This window comes from Sander lucioperca, chromosome 13 (assembly GCF_008315115.2).
Source record: "Sander lucioperca isolate FBNREF2018 chromosome 13, SLUC_FBN_1.2, whole genome shotgun sequence".
Lineage (NCBI taxonomy): Eukaryota > Metazoa > Chordata > Actinopteri > Perciformes > Percidae > Sander > Sander lucioperca.
This window is the reverse complement of record NC_050185.1, coordinates 17,451,144-17,467,248: the sequence shown is the minus strand read 5'-3', so window position 1 is coordinate 17,467,248 and position 16,105 is coordinate 17,451,144. Positions and strand designations below refer to the sequence as shown.

The 16,105-nt window shown below is 40.7% G+C and overlaps 1 protein-coding gene across 1 annotated transcript in view; it reads left to right on the top strand.

Annotated features, from left to right (window-relative positions):
- The window catches only part of LOC116037075 (reticulon-4 receptor-like 1), a 95,194-nt gene extending 90,713 nt beyond the window's left edge, over positions 1-4,481 (top strand). Inside the window, exon 3 of the mRNA XM_031280840.2 lies at positions 978-4,481. Coding sequence (XP_031136700.1) covers positions 978-1,877 — 900 coding nt within the window. The 3' untranslated portion in view covers positions 1,878-4,481. The remainder of the gene's footprint in view (positions 1-977) is intronic.
- The last annotated feature ends 11,624 nt before the right edge of the window (positions 4,482-16,105 follow it).

Genomic DNA, 16,105 nt, shown 5'->3' with positions numbered 1-16,105 from the left:
GATAACAGTACTGGAATTGATATCCAAGATTGTTAATATGATTTCATTTACATGGTGGGTTTATGAGGAGAAAATCTTCTATTACATGGAAGAAATCTAACCATATTATTGATGGGAAAATCAATTGATATTGAGTGAGTGGGGTGAAGGTTACAGCTTGAATGTTTGACAGCACAGTTATGTCATCTGTAACAGCTTGTCAAGCGTACAGCTAGTTGTGAGTAAATCACCCACGATCATTGGCCACTGGTCCCCGTTCTTTAACAGGGTCCTCGACCTCAAAACGCACCACTCAAAAGGGCAAAGAAATCCTTTCCGACCCCCTTTACACTGCTCACCATTTTTTTAGCTACTGCACTCTAGAAGCTGTACAGATCACGGACTATCCACCCATCCTGCATCCAAAAATAATAACAACTTTGAATTCCTTGAATAGTCCAGCTCTTTCCTGCACTTAGAATAGACTTTATTGCAATTGCACAAGCTTATGTACAACGAAATTTGCAGTGCCGTACCTGGATACAAAAGTAATAAATATACAAATACTCTTACATACACTTATGCACAGTCATCCCAGTCAATAAATAAATGAACAAGCATTTTAAAAGCATGGAAGCAGTATTGCACAGGTTGTATTATTGCACATATAGTTCATGACACCAAGGTGGGGAAATGTTCAAATTTGCTTAGTCAATTTATTCTGTGCAATAAGACAAACCTGTTATTTGAGTTGCATAATGTATGCAATACTGTGATATTATTCACTTGTTGTGTGATGCCGGAACTGAGCTATTAGCCGTACAAGGGCAGACTACTGCTGAAATTAATGTTACAATAGGATATAAATGTTTTTTCAATAACAATATATCACAATACAGCGAATAAATGTACTCAAACAATATCAAAGTGATGTCCAATGCACTGCACTCCATTTTAAGCTTCTGTTTTTACCTTCCCCTTCCCCTACATCCTGGCAGGACAACCAGTTAGAGTTCCTGGAGGACGATCTGTTCATCGACCTCCTGAACCTCAGTCATCTTTTCCTGCATGGCAATAAACTATGGAGCCTTCGCCAAAACACTTTCCGTGGTCTGGGGGTCTTAGACCGCCTGCTTCTCCACCAGAACCGAATCCAGTGGGTTGACCGCCAAGCTTTCCATGACCTGCGGCGCCTCACCACCCTGTACCTGTTTAACAACTCTCTGACTGAGCTATCCGGATCCAGCTTGACTGTACTGCCTGCCCTGGAGTACCTACGACTTAACGACAACCCCTGGGAGTGTGACTGCAAGGCGCTGTCACTTTGGGATTGGCTGCGGAGGTTCAGAGGCTCCACCTCCTCTCTGATGTGTGTTTCACCACCAGAGCTGGCAGAGAAGGACCTGAAAATGCTGAAGAAAGAGGAGCTGCCCAGTTGCCTGTCAGGAGAAGGTCATGCACATGGTGCCCCAGGTGGTGAGATGGAGCATGGAGAGTCTTTGAACCACCTGAATCGTCACAGAAACCATCACAACCACCATCAGCGGCCATACCTGCCCCACGGGGATCAGTACAGCTTGCCTTCACCCTCGCCCCTGCCGCGGCCACCTAAGGGAGGCCGCAGAAACTGCACCCGCCGGGGCCGCAAGGCTAAAGGGGGAGTCAATGAGGTGCAGGTACTACAGGAGGAGGGTGAAAAAGACTATACTCCAGATGGAGGTAAATATGACCTGTCTGGAACTGCAAGGAGTAAGAACAAGTGCATCCCCAGGACATCTGTCGGCCCACCAAGTGGGGTCCAGAGAGCCAATAATAAAGCAGGGTCACACATTGCAGATTATATTTTCTGTTTACCATCAGCTCTGCTGCTGTCACTCATCTCTGTCATCCTACGCTGAGACAAGAAATGGACACTTTGATTCATTCTCCTGAACAACCCTGCCCTGGTTCTTTAAATTAGGCATGTGTGCATTAACTATTGGTGTACATGACTGTGTATAAAGAACATGATCAAATATCTACTGTTATAGTATCACTGCATTATAAAGGCAGGAATCTTAATGAGTCATAATCAAAACATGGAAGTCAGGGAAAGCAATTTAGCCCATTGCTTTGATGATGTCACCAAGGGAAACATCAGGAAAACTGTCTTCTATCTGTCTCTGTGGCATCGATTGCTTCGCTAATTCATGTTAAAAACTGTACAGCCACATAAAATAACAAGCCAATGATTAATTCAAGTAATAGCGAGAACAATGCACAATAAGGATCAAAACAGCTCAGTCTCCATGTTTAGCCCTCTTGACTCGCTCAGTGTACCCTCCATCTGTCACTCATGCTGAGAGTCATTCATAACTGTCACACTGCTCACTCAACAGCACCTCAAGATCCAGAAACAAGTTACTGCAGGCACACGTGGCATTAAAATGAGTGATCATAGAGCCATAACAGTAATAACTACAATCACTATATATCTACTAATAAAGTGGTTTTACTTAAATTTCTCACAGGAAGGTGAACCCACTTTAATGCACATCTGTATCCTTGGCTTTTAGTCTAAACTCTAAAAAACACCACTGAAGCTGTGACACGTCGATAGAATTGACAACTCTAACTAGTCCTGTTAAAAGATGTCCCATTGTCCCCTTGCAACCCATCAACTTAAAAGCCATTCAGAACTAACCTTTCATTATGAGAGCCAATCAGTCATAGTCAGTGTAAATGAGTGAGTGAATGAATGTCTGTGTCACTGTGTATGAGTGTGTGTCCAGAAAACACTAAAGCCATGTGGGCAAAACGACACTAGATAAGAGTGCCTAATTAAAGCCAGTGGCCAACGAGGACAAACTATCGAGGTAAGGGATGGTTTCATTCACTCTTCAAACTCACTGGCTACTGTACGAAACGTCAAAATGTACGAAAGGTCAACACACGCAGGCCAAGGAAAAGCTGAGGCTAGAGTCTGGCTCACAAAACGTCTGGACTCCCAGAAACTTGTATGTACTTTAATACTGTGGAGATTAATGGCAAAAAGATACCCTTCAAGCAGAGATGATTCAATCTAAATAGTCACAGGAGGGTTTCAAATGCCATACAATCATCAGGAGTACTGATGACCACCACACCACCACAAAAGATATCCTGCAATGGTCTAATCAACTGCTTAAACTGGAAAACAAAAGCAGTTAGAATATGTGACGATCACCACAGGCACTGACAAACTTCTACTGCATTTCTGTCCTCGTCCTCTGTGGTGTATTTAGTGTGCTCCAAAACAGATGGACTTGACGATCTGTAAGCCCTAATTGGAGAGTTGTATATTATTGCTGCTACATCCGAGAAGACCGGCACTTTCTGAGTCTTCTTCAGGAAATAACAAGGACAGAGAGGATTATGGGACATGGTGCCCTGGATGAACTGGAGCAGTTCAAGCACACACACCCCTAACGAAGCTCGATCACCTTCACAGCCTTCCTGTCCCACTGCAAACTACTAACCCTTGTCAGTCCAGGGCTTTCAAATCCAAGAGCAGAGCACCACAGGTGACACACCTGAACTATTTCAAGTGCTCAACTACAATAGGTAAAACCTGTACAGATACACATGAGCCATCCGGATACCTTAACTAGCAAGTAATGCTAAAAGTCTATTTCTTATAGCATTACAAAGTTATAAATTCTATTTTAAGATGGAGCTGCTCTTGTATGCAAAGGATGACCCAGCAAAAAGGTTAAATTATGACAAGCTGACAAAAAGCACAAGAAATTATTAGTATGGTTTGCTGGCGACCTAAAAAATGTTTGGTTTGGATGGGAATCAAAGAGCAGGGGCCACATTTGTACACAGCTTGTGTGTGTTTCCTGCTGAGCCCCGCCTTTTCGTGTCCATCTATCTAAATGTTGGGGACGAACAGAAGCCTGTCACTGGTGTCATTTTCCTGAAATGTAGGATTAGAGACCCCTTCTGGTGAACATGTTTGTGCTGCTGTGAACCCAGAGATGATGTAAATTGTGTCTGTTTATTCCTGTGAGGATGACTTTTTGTAAAATAAAATAAAAAACGAAGAAAAAAAAAACTCTCGGTAGTTCCCTAAAAAAATAAAACAGGGAACTAGGGGATGGAACTTAAATTTTTATTTAATACAATTATTATCATTTTTTCAGTTGTTTTTTTGTTTTGTTTTGCTGATTCATTCAAGATAAACTGTACACTGCATTCCCCTCCTGCTCCTCCTCTATTCTTTTCTATTCATCCCTCTGTCTTTTTCTCCCTCCTTCTCCTCTCCTCCCCTCCCTCCCTGTCTGCTTTTTCTCTTCCTCCCTCTCCACCTTCTCTGCTTCATTCTCCTCCACCGCCGTTGCGCCCTCTTTTCCCCCCTCTATCTCCTTATTCTTTTCCTCTCCTAACTTCCTTTGTGCAACCCACAATGTTTTGTATGTGGTTATCAAACAATGCCAGACTCAAAAGCTGTTTATAAATAACATTAAACAGAAAGTGTCCTCGAATGGCTGAGGTGGTCTGTGTTTGTTTGCCTCCCTTTTGTAAGTGCATATGCACATCTGTGTGTGTGTGTGTGTGTGTGTGTGTGTGTGTGTGTGTGTGTGTGTGTGTGTGTGTGTGTGTGTGTGTGTGTGTGTGTGTGTGTGTGTGTGTGTGTGTCTCTAATGGACAGACCTCCAAAATGAGCCCTGAGGCTGAATGATAAGGCAATGAAAGGAAAGAAAAATTGTTAAAAAGTAAAAAAAAAAAAAAAAAAAAAGGTAATGGAATAAGTACGCATATTCATCTACTGCTGGGAAAGAAACGCATCCACATTTAACCAGGATATAGTTTGGCCTCCTTCATGCCCTAGTTTCCCTTGTACACTCAGCAGCCTCATATAAAATATGCATCTGAATGACTGTAAGCACTCAACTACACACACCAGTCGAGCTGTATTAGCTGTGAGGGTGCGAGGGAGGTGTCTTGTGTCAGGTCAAGGTGAGGTCAAATGGAGCGCTAGCATGTGCTACGTCTACTCTGATCGTTTGCACGGTGTTCACATTTATGCATGTGTGTTTGCACGTGACACTGAATTGTTCTTTGTCTGTGTGTGTTTGTGTATTATTTGTGCGTATCCACCGGTGTACCAAGTATGCCCACTGTCACGGCAGATCCAGCCTGACAGCCGGCTAGGGCAGGGGAAGAGGTGTGCCTCTGAGAGACGGTATCACTGCTCTGTTTGTAAAACAAAGCTGACAATTGGGAGAGAGGGAGAGAGAGAATGAATAAAGCACAATGATTTAAAAAGCAGAGGGGTGGAGATGTCTGCAAAAGAAATCCAGAGCAGCAGCCAGGGAAGAGGCCGTGGGCATACAGTAATATGGGTGGCTGCAGCATCAGCTCCGTGTTGTGTTCAGTCAATCGCTGCATGTGTCCCAAATGAAGCCTGGGGTGCAGTTTACATGTGTTCACCCATGAAGAGACACTACATGTGAGGAGGAGCAGCATTTGAGTCAGAGCACAGAGCTTCTGTCTTAATGAGTTCAGGGTGAATATGAAATATGAATCAGTTCCTAAAACAGAAGTCACACGGGTAAAGGCACATTAATTATGAAGCGACTTAAAAGAAAAAGGTTATGAGAACAATAAAGAATGACCGATGAGGTTGAGGGAAGAAAGATGAGTGAATGGAAGGAGGGAAGAAACAAACAAATGAGGAAAGGAACAATACAAAGTATTAAAAAAGGATTGCAACATTACAGATACAACAATAAAGAGAATGATGAAGCAAGGGATGATCTCATTAATGAAGAAGAGGGATGGAGAAATGCAGTGATAAAAGTTAGAAAGATGGCAGAAACTCAGTAAAATAGTAAAACAGTGAAGGCAAAATGAGAAAAAAGTAGGGCTGTCAAACGATGAATTTTTTTTAATCGCGATTAATCACTGAATTTCTATAGTTAATCGCGATTAATCACATTTTTTATCACATGATTAAAATTCTATTATTTTGCATTTCAGAACTGTTTTTAAGTACATATTAACAATGGAAAGCAATTCTTACCAGTGTATCTTGACTGGGAATCAAATCAATGCAAAGAAAGTTATACAAATCTTAAAGTCAAGTTCATAAAATAATTACTTATGAACTTGACTTTAACATTTGTATTTGTTTATTATTTATTTACTGTAAACAAAAGAAAAATGTGTGAATCTGTCATTATTTCACAATTCCTCCAAGTACCTAACTAAAAAACTAAAAAGCTCTAGCATTACCAGAGTCAATATAGTGTGCAGTAACTTCTAAATAATTTTGATTACTCTCAAATTGCACTTGATTGCACTTTGCAGCAGTTCCAGTTGGGCTGCTTTCTCCGTGTCGTACAGGCTGTGTACGCGTGAAACTACTGTCCCCCTCGATGGCAATGTATAAGACGGGTCAGAACATGCCAACCGTAGTACGTCTTTAAGACCCGAGTCTTCTACGATGCTGACAGGTCTGCAGTTAGATGCCACCCATTTCGCAAGAGCTGTAGTAATTTTTTTGGATTTGGTTTCATCAACAGGTCGGCGAATAGCACTCTCCAAAATAATGCTTTGCCTGAGCCCACTAGCATTAACCCGAGTCACGTTAATTAGCTCGTAGGTGGTAGCTCAAGCTTGACGTGCTTTGGTGATATTTTTATTCGGCTTTACACAATGTGCATGTGGCTTTCGACTTGTCTAATGAGCTGTCCAGGAGTTTTGGAAAATAAAAAGCGCCATTCAGAATTGTGTTGCTGCAGTCTTTCTCCATCATGCCTGCAGCCTGCAGCAGCAGGATGTGTTACGAGGAAGTATGGCAGCTTGATGATAAGTAAAGGTGCGGCAAAGGGTCAAAATAGTAGCCTGTTAGGCACGACGTAAAGCCGAGTGAAGTGTAAAATAAATTAATAAATGGCGGCATGCGATTAATGCGATTAAAAAAAATGAACGCGTTATGCTCGGCCCTTAATCGCATCGCGATTAACGCGTTAAAGCTGACAGCCCTAGAAAAAAGTTAAGGATAAAGAGGATAAGAGGATAAGATAATAACTTAGGAGGGAAGGAAAATGAAAAAGAAACAGAGTGAGGCAAGCATGGATGAAGAGAAAAAAAGGAAAGGAAAAGGAATAAAGTCAAGAAGGAAAGGTGATAGGAGGCAAAAGAGAAGGAAAGATGTAAAAATGCTGTAAAAAACGATCAGATGAATTTGAGAAGTTAAGGAGGGGAGGCTTTCAGAGGGGAAAAAAGGTAGTGAGGAGAGAAATCATCCATAGAGACACATGTATACAGGCTTTATGATCAAACAGAAGAACAGCTCATCCACTAGTTCAGTCCCTAAGCTGAGGATCTGAAATAGCCGCATGTGAATATTTATACATGCCTATGTTCCCTTCCAAAGGCAAAGAGGCCAAGCAAAATTGATTTCTCTGTGTGAATCCCCGAAGAGTTGAGACTCCGCAAAAGAAAAGCAGAAAAGAGCTAGGGAGAGTTAAAAGAAAGAAATAAAACACTGCTAGAAAGAACAGTGTTGGGAGATTTTGTGAAACAAGCGGAAAACTAAGAAATGGGAGACACCTTCAGTAAAATGCAAATGTATGATGTTTCCACCAATCTGATGCACACACCATGTGTCCTGTATTTACTTTCTCTCAGAAGCAGGATGTTTCCACATACGCAATTTGATTTTCGTTTCCATTGCCATCCAAGCACATAGCATCTATCACGCACCAGCTCACGTGCCTTACAGGACCTTCCTGTAAGCACCATTTAACACCAGCCGTCTTTTCAGTACCATAACTCCGTCAGGCTTCATTACAGGCAGATATCTGATTCTAATTACGAAGAAGATCAAAGTGTGGGGCCGTAACGAAGGCGACGAGGATGTGCAGCCATAAAACCATGAGCCTATAATATTTAGGATCAGACTTGAACTGTCCGGAAAAATGCCTGTCTGTTTCAAGTCAAAACATTCACTTGCACTTTTACATTTATTGACAGCTCCCTTTACTCCATTTTAGTCTAAACCAGCTATACTGAATGGTTCAATTACTCAATATGTCTACATCTTTTTAAAAAGGGTAACAAAAGTTCATGTGCACTTGAACAAAAAGGGGGAACAGTCAGCCACAGTTGGATACATTTTCAACCTTTCAGCACCCGAGTCTTACACAAGGAAATCTGAGAAATAGCATTTGAATATGCAGCTGATGTCTTCATCATCTGTTGGCGTACGCATGCTGAATCAAAACTGGCAGTGTGTGTTTCAGTCTTGCTGCAGCTTTATTACATGTTTCATCATCCTGGATTAATGTTTTGAATAAGTGAAAGTATCTGCACTGTAACACGGAGCCCTGTGTTGTGTCAATAACAATATTTGTGTTTCTAAATACATTTTTAATGCTCTGTTCCCTCATCCAAACAATCTCAAAAACACATCTAACAATTTAATTGAAGCATCTCTAGGGAAGTAACAGTAGTCAGACATTATTATCACCATGGTTTCCATCTGAGAGCTGATGAATACCACTGACAAACCATGATTGAATAGAAAGTATTTGTGGGCCAAAATAATAGATACTACAGAGAGCAAAACAAAGACGGAGTTGGCCAAAATGAATTTTAACAATATTTAAAACATATTTTAACAAGAGTCTGCAGCCACACTAGCAGCTCTGTTAGCCTGTACATAAGCACTATTTAGCTAAATGTAACATCAGCATCCTAATATGCTCACAATGACAATACTACAATAACATGCTATTTTTTAACAGGTAATGTTTACTATCTTAGTTTAGTGTGTTAGCATGCACATTTACACAGTACAGCTGAGGCTGATGGAAAATCATCAGATCAGCCTGAGGGGGAAATTAATGTGTGTAAGAAATGTAATGGTAAATTAATTTTAATAGTTGTTGAGACATTTCACTTAAAACTACAAATGTCAACCTCATGGTGACAAGTCAGAGGATCACCAAAGTCAGTGGGATTCATTCTCTGGGAACCATGAATTTCTGAACAAAATTGTATAGCAATCAATCCAGTAGTTGTTGAGATATTGCAGTCAGGATCAAAGTGGTGGACCTACCAACCAACTGCCAGCAGAGTCACGCTGTTAGTACGCCATTATGAGTGAAAGATGCAATATGGGATAAAATTGTTGAATATCACGATAACAATAATGCAATAAACAGATGTTAAAGCATACTCAGTTCTGCCTTTTTGCTGCTTTTAGTGTACTGCTTAAATACAACAAATTATTTGTTAAATTAAAAAATGAGGAAATTATTTTCAACATTCTCTATTGAACAAATTGAACATTGAACTGAGCACAAAAGGCACCAAAAAATATAGTTACATTTTGTGCTGTTATCTACTGATACTCAGTCTTTTGCTCTGTGTTTATAGTGCAAGTTGACATTGTGATATATTGTGCAGCACTAGCCACTAGCGTGACTAAAATGTGTCAATGGTGGTCAACAGCTGTAAATTGTGTTGGGAAATGTTTGACTAGAACACATGGAAGTGAACACCTTTTAGCTCACATAATGGAAGCAGCTGCACATGATCATGCAGTTATATCTCACAGCTTTGACCATTCCCCCCCCCCACTGGCTGCCCACAGGGGACTGTGCGTGGCTGCCTGAACAATGACTTTAGTGCAACTGCCTGCTGCCTCACCACAAAGGGGTTTTCAGTTGTTTTGGCTGATTAGACCTCTACAGAAAATGCTTGACTGTCCTACTTTATACTCCTAACCCAAGAGCTGACGACCCCCTTTAAAAGGAACACGCCGACTTATTGGGACTTTAGCTTATTCACCGTATCCCCCAGAGTTAGATAAGTCCATACATACCCTTCTCATCTCCGTGTATGTCGTAACTCTGTCTGACGCACCCCCCGCTAGCCTAGCTTAGCACAGATCCTGGAGGTAACCAGCTCCATCTAGCCTGCTGCTCCCAATAAGTGACAAAATAACGCCAACATTTTCCTATTTACATGTTGTGATTTGTATAGTCACAGCGTGTACAAATAACAAGGTTACATGAGACACAGCCATCTTCTAACCGTATACATACTGGGAACTATTCTCAGAAAGGCGAAGCAGTGCTACTTCTGCTACTTGGGAAGAGTGATTTGCTCGCAGAACTCCAGGCGAACTCTCTGCTCCTCACCATGGGGCTTCTCAGGTGCTGCGAGCAAATCACTCCACCCAAGTAGCAGGTGTAAACAGAAAAAGCATCACCATGCCAAGAATTACCACAGTTGTAGAATGCTTTTCAATGTGATGCCATATACTCTAAACTCCTCCAGCTAAGAACCTTCCACGAGAACTATGAAACATATTTTTTTCCTACTTTTTTCTAAAAATAAAAAGAAGAAAAAAAGTTAAGAACATCACCCAAAGCTTCCCCGCTAATGGGGTCCTATCTATTATTTCTCAGTGCTCTGCTGTGGTGGGTGGTTTCCTAGAGGAGACAGCAGCTCACTTTCAGTCCTCTACCTGTCATCTAGATGCTGTCCCAACTTAATTCCTACAGTGTAAGTCCTTCTGTATTATTTATCATTTGCAGCTTTTTAGCAGTAAGTCATTCCCTTTTTAGTTTTTAAGATGCTTCACCTCGCATTGATTTTTGATCTCATCACCAACTACATATATGTCCCAACTTCTGAGCTCACATTTCTATCAAACCACTGCACTTTGCTTGGGAAAGTAGGATTGTTCTATCTTACCGGTTTACTCAGAGTGAGGGTTTTTTTTCACACCTCGTCAATCATTCAGTTTAATGGTATGAGAAAGGCTAGATTGGCTCAACTGCTTGAAGTCATCTGCATAACTAAGCAGCTCTAGCCTGGATGTCAACCAAACTTAGCCCCGCCCACAACATTTGAGATCGGGAAGTCCAGTCTGGACTTGATCCGTTGTGGAGCAACTATGTTCGAACCAGAGCTGTTCGGACCAATCAAATTGTCAGGGCGGGCTTTATATGATGATGGACAGATGATCAACAGTAACGTAATCAACCACGTCACCAAATAGAGCTTGGGTTGAATTTGTTTACAACAAACAAAGCCGCTGAAGAATTTAGATGTGTAGGTTCCACCATTGCGTCTGTTATAGAAGATACTGACAGCGCATTCATTTTAAAAAAGGAACAGAGAACCGCGATCAAGGCATTTGTTGATCGGAAATATGTTTTTGCCGTCCTTCCTACAGGATTCGGCAAAAGTTCAATTTGGTCGCTAAGAAGATGGGGCCCTCTGATTGGTTGTAGGTCTATCCAATTGAGTGCAGGGGCATTGTCTTTCCTGGTTCGGTTGAAACACGCCCCATAATCACAACCCAATAGAGCAGTATCAGACTCATATTCTGACTAGAATCTGAGTATGACGATGTCAGGCTAAAGCAGCTCCTCTCAAAAGTAGGAAGTGTTACTATAATACATACATTTATGAACCTGTAAATCTTCCACATTAACACTCTTTTTGCTGTAAGACTGCCAAGTCAGTAGTCATGAAATAGCAGTTTTGTGGTTTTTTAACTGTGTCTTTTTTAAATTTGAGGTCAGAAAGCTAAGTGGCAAGCTAAAAAAAAGTGTTAAAAAACCTGACACAACATGACACAATGACATAAAAAAGGCATCAGTGAATGACTCTGGACAGGTAGCAATTTGTAATTAGACCTGAACTAACCATTTTAAACTAGTGCTGAACGCATTAAAGAGAGACATGAACACACAATACACGGTCAGACAACTTACACAGACTAGATTCATGTGAATGCAGAGTATGTACAGGGGTTGATATTTGACATCTACGCTCTGATCTCATCATTCTCCATGAGCTCACACCAAGCTCAGCTCAGCAGAGATCCTACAGTGATGATAAACCTCCTCCAAAACCACATTAGATACAGAGCTCAGATATTATGTGGACCCCGTGTGGTTATTCCCCAAATGAGCAACTCCAACCAGTGCAGGGAATATACTAATTAGTGCACTGATATGGATAAATCTAATCTAAACCCAGCAATCCACCTGATTTGCAGCAGCAGGCTAACACACATCCACTGCACATAGAGTAATTATTCACTCACTGACATGAGCACATTAAAAATTAAAACAAATTCTCGGCTTGGATCAGACAATCATAAGCAGCAGACCATCCCTGCATGGAAACAAGTTCATTATACTCAGATATCCTATTGAAATCAAAGCATCATAATGCACCAGCCAAACAACAACCAAATGAAAAGAAAACTGACACGACGCCACGACAAAAAAGTAATTCATAATGAATACCAATGCAGATTATTCACAGAGATAGATGGCAGCAGCAAACAGACACCAATATATCACCCACAACAGATCAACACTAGAGCCCGACCAGTACTGGATATCAACAATATCTTTAACATAAACACATGGCATAAGCAAACATTTTAAAAAGGATCTTTTGAATTACATTCGGAAAGAACTGAGACCAAGCTATATGCACTGAGCAGGACATACAGGGTTAAACTTCTCTCCGGTGGACAAACTATGTAATGGCAACACATTATCTAAATTATCCCTGTCAGTACACGATTCGTACCAGAAACTTAATTCGTTTTCAACCTTTCCCCTGACAAATGGGCTATCCTGACCCTAACCATTTGAGGTTAATGTCATCAACGATCTTTGCACATGCGTAGAACGGACAGGGTTTCCAGTACGGATCGGGCACCAAGAATTCCAAACAAATCTTTGGCATTTCTGCATTAAATTTTTTATTGGCCGACATATACCCAATTAAGAATAATATCTGCAATAAGTTAAAATTAGCTAATAGCACCTTGTCAGTTGGAAATCAACTAATAGGACACAAAACATATCCAGCTGCCATATTGCCAAGCACACAAACAGAGTGAACCCAGACATCCACTCATGTAAGCATGTTAGCACAAGCAGAGGATACATTACTTACCTTTGTAAAGTGTGCTTTCAGCTTGAGGCAAATAGCTGGCATGGCAACCTTCAATGAGAGGGGAGTTGCAGCTGCAGCCTGGAGTGGACACACACTTTTTCCTCCACAAAACCATCCTGAAGAGACGTGATTGGACTGTTGGTAGTTTAAAATGCTACATAAGCCGCAGTAGCAGGAATAGTTTGAAACAAAGTTTGCATATGGCAGCAACAGCAGAGGAAAAGAGGAGGCATATGGCACAGCCGCCTTAATCTGCAAGGGTGTGATATGTTGCAGCAAGTATAACGTTATGTCACATGTAGCAGGGGACAACTAGTGTCAGTGTCAGCCCAAACTTTATGGTTGAACGATTAACTGTCTGTATTAAAACTACAATTTGAAAGAGCACTGTCAAACCGAGTGCCATAATTTTAACTACTACTTACATTATTATCTTGACAAGCTGTTGGCGACTCAATTTCAATGGCAGAAATGATAAATCGAATTCATCCAAACTAAAATAAGTCATATACTTTAAATACATATTAAGCTAATTCCACGAGTTGGCTAACTACAAAGCTTTTGTTCGGTTTGTACACTCGGTGAAAGATAGTTTATTAAAGCATGACACTGCACTCTGTATCATTTTGATGCCACAAGAATAAACAATTTATTTTTGCTATTCAAAAACACGAACAAAGTGGTGACTCTTTCACCACATAAACGCTCTACGTGATCGCGTATAGCCTACCTTAGTGTAAAAAGTAAAAGTGCTCGTTATTCAGAAAAATGTCCCACGTCAGATATGATTTTGTGTCAACATGTAAGCAGCATTTTAATGGTGTAGCTAGTCAAGTGGAACTCATTTTAATTACGTTGTATACTGCGTAGTTTGTTCTATAACAATGCATCATATTTTATAAACTCACAGTTTTTCTTTGTAAAATCTTAAAATGCAAAGTAACTAGCAACCACAGCTGTTAGATAGCTGTTAGATTAGACAAAAATAATATTCCCTCTGAAATGAAGTGTAGTATAAGCATGAAGTTGCAGGGAATAGAAATATTAAATTTAAAGCAGCCATATTATGCTCATTTTCAGGTTCATAATTGTATTTTAAGGTTATACCAGAATAAGTTTACATGGTTTAATTTTCAAAAAACACCATATTTTTGTTGTACTGCAGTGCTCTCTCACTGCTGCAGATCCTCTTTTCACCTGGTCTCTGTTTTAGCTACAGAGTGAGACCTCTTTTCTTCTTCTTCTTCTGTACTATCTTTGATTGCACTGCACATGTGCAGTAGCTCAGATGTAGATCATGTCAGCTAGCTAGCTCCATAGACAGTAAAAGAAAGGCTGTTTCTACAACTTCGGTCAGTTACAAGGCAGGATTAGCTGGGAGACTTCTAAATGAGGGCGCACATGTAAGTAGTTCTTTTGGAGATTATGGTGAACTTGTGTGTGTTGTAGCAGTGCTTTGCTATTGAGAACGAGGTGGCATGCTAGCGTTAGCATGCTAATGCTAACGCTACGAGCTAATGGTTGCGGTTAGCCAGCTCGTTTCGGCTTGTGACATCACAAGCCGTGCTGATTTTGAACAGCTCACCCAGAGACTGAAGGCAGGACACATTCAGAAACTGTATCTCACTCTAAACAGCATGGATGGATTTTTTTCAAAGTTTGTATGTGTGTGGAAGCACCAGAGACACAACATAACACCCCAAATCCCAGAAAAAGTGATTTTTTCATAATATGGGCACTTTAAATAAATGTACATAGGCTACATACAGAAGTGATATCTTACTGAATGTGGGACAGAAAACTAGCTAAGGTTACTCAGAAGTTGAATTTTATCCCTATGACTGGATTAAAAATATGCTTGGGGAGACCTCAAAAACATGTGACTCCATTTTATGCATTATTTTTGGACTATGCATAGTTATGTATATTGCTATGTAGGCCACCAGGCCTTTAGTTCATAAAATATATTTGCAGTGTATTGCAGTGCTGGTCAGGTAAATTACAATTAGATTTTTCCCCAAACTGTTCAGTCCTACCTGAAGGAGGCAGACTTCATTGCAGCTTCAGCACATTGAAAACAGTAGATGGGTGTATCATCTAGTTGCAGAGTTGCAAATGCACCATATGGCCAACAAGAGTCTACTCCTCCGACAGTTATGAATGATTATGAATCTGTAGTCAGCGAACACAAGATGTTCAGTTTTAATACTCTTAGAGAGCAAGGATCAATACTGTACCAAACAACTTTGAATTATGTCATGCTTTTGGCAGATCTTATGAATATTGCACGTCTGATAAATGGGCACCTAGTCATTTTAAAATAAATAATAATGTAGAGAAAATGGACTGTGTGAGAGTGGAATTAACAGAATGACAATATACGTTTACACTTTTCCAGCCAGTGTAGAGCTGTAAGTATCCCAAAGTGCAGTAGGCCAATGTACAATAGGGCCAATCAGGCCTCAGCACACAATACTGAGACTGTCGCTGCCCTAAAATCAAGAATGACTTTCGTCTGGCCGTGAACGCTGGATGATGTTCAGCTGTAATCCTCTTAGCCAGGAGTGCAGATTTCAACCCATTTTGATTGGCGTGTGTGAGTGTCAGAAACTATCCCTAAAGTGACTTACATGGCTTCTTTTATTGTGCCATACATACTTCACATGAGGCCAAAACATGCTTTCATGCATACGCCACATCACACAGACGTATTATTGGAGAAAGAATTTGTCCTTCAGTATTTTAAGATTATTTATTACAACACATGGTATGAAATATGTGGTGTTGTGAAAATAGAGCTGTCCTCAGGAGTAGTTGTTGTTGTCTCTGGAATGCTGTCCATTAAGAGCTCCTCTTTTCCTTTATTAATTAAAGTCTAAGCATTTGGAAAATTAAAACCACATAGAGGGGGAGACAGAGATAGAGAAAACAATGACTTAAGTGTAGGTGGCTGCTTGTGCCTTGAGCTTTGTGTGTCTGTGTGAGTGCACATCTTTAGTGTTCACATAATGGCAGGCAAAACAATCAGGAGGAGGTAGAAAGCATGGTGGGAGCAGGACTCAGAAAATGAAGGAGAAACAAAAGAGCTTCTTGTCATTCTCATCCTTATCTTCTTCTCCTCTTCATAACCTCACCCTGTGTGTGTGTGTGTGTGTGT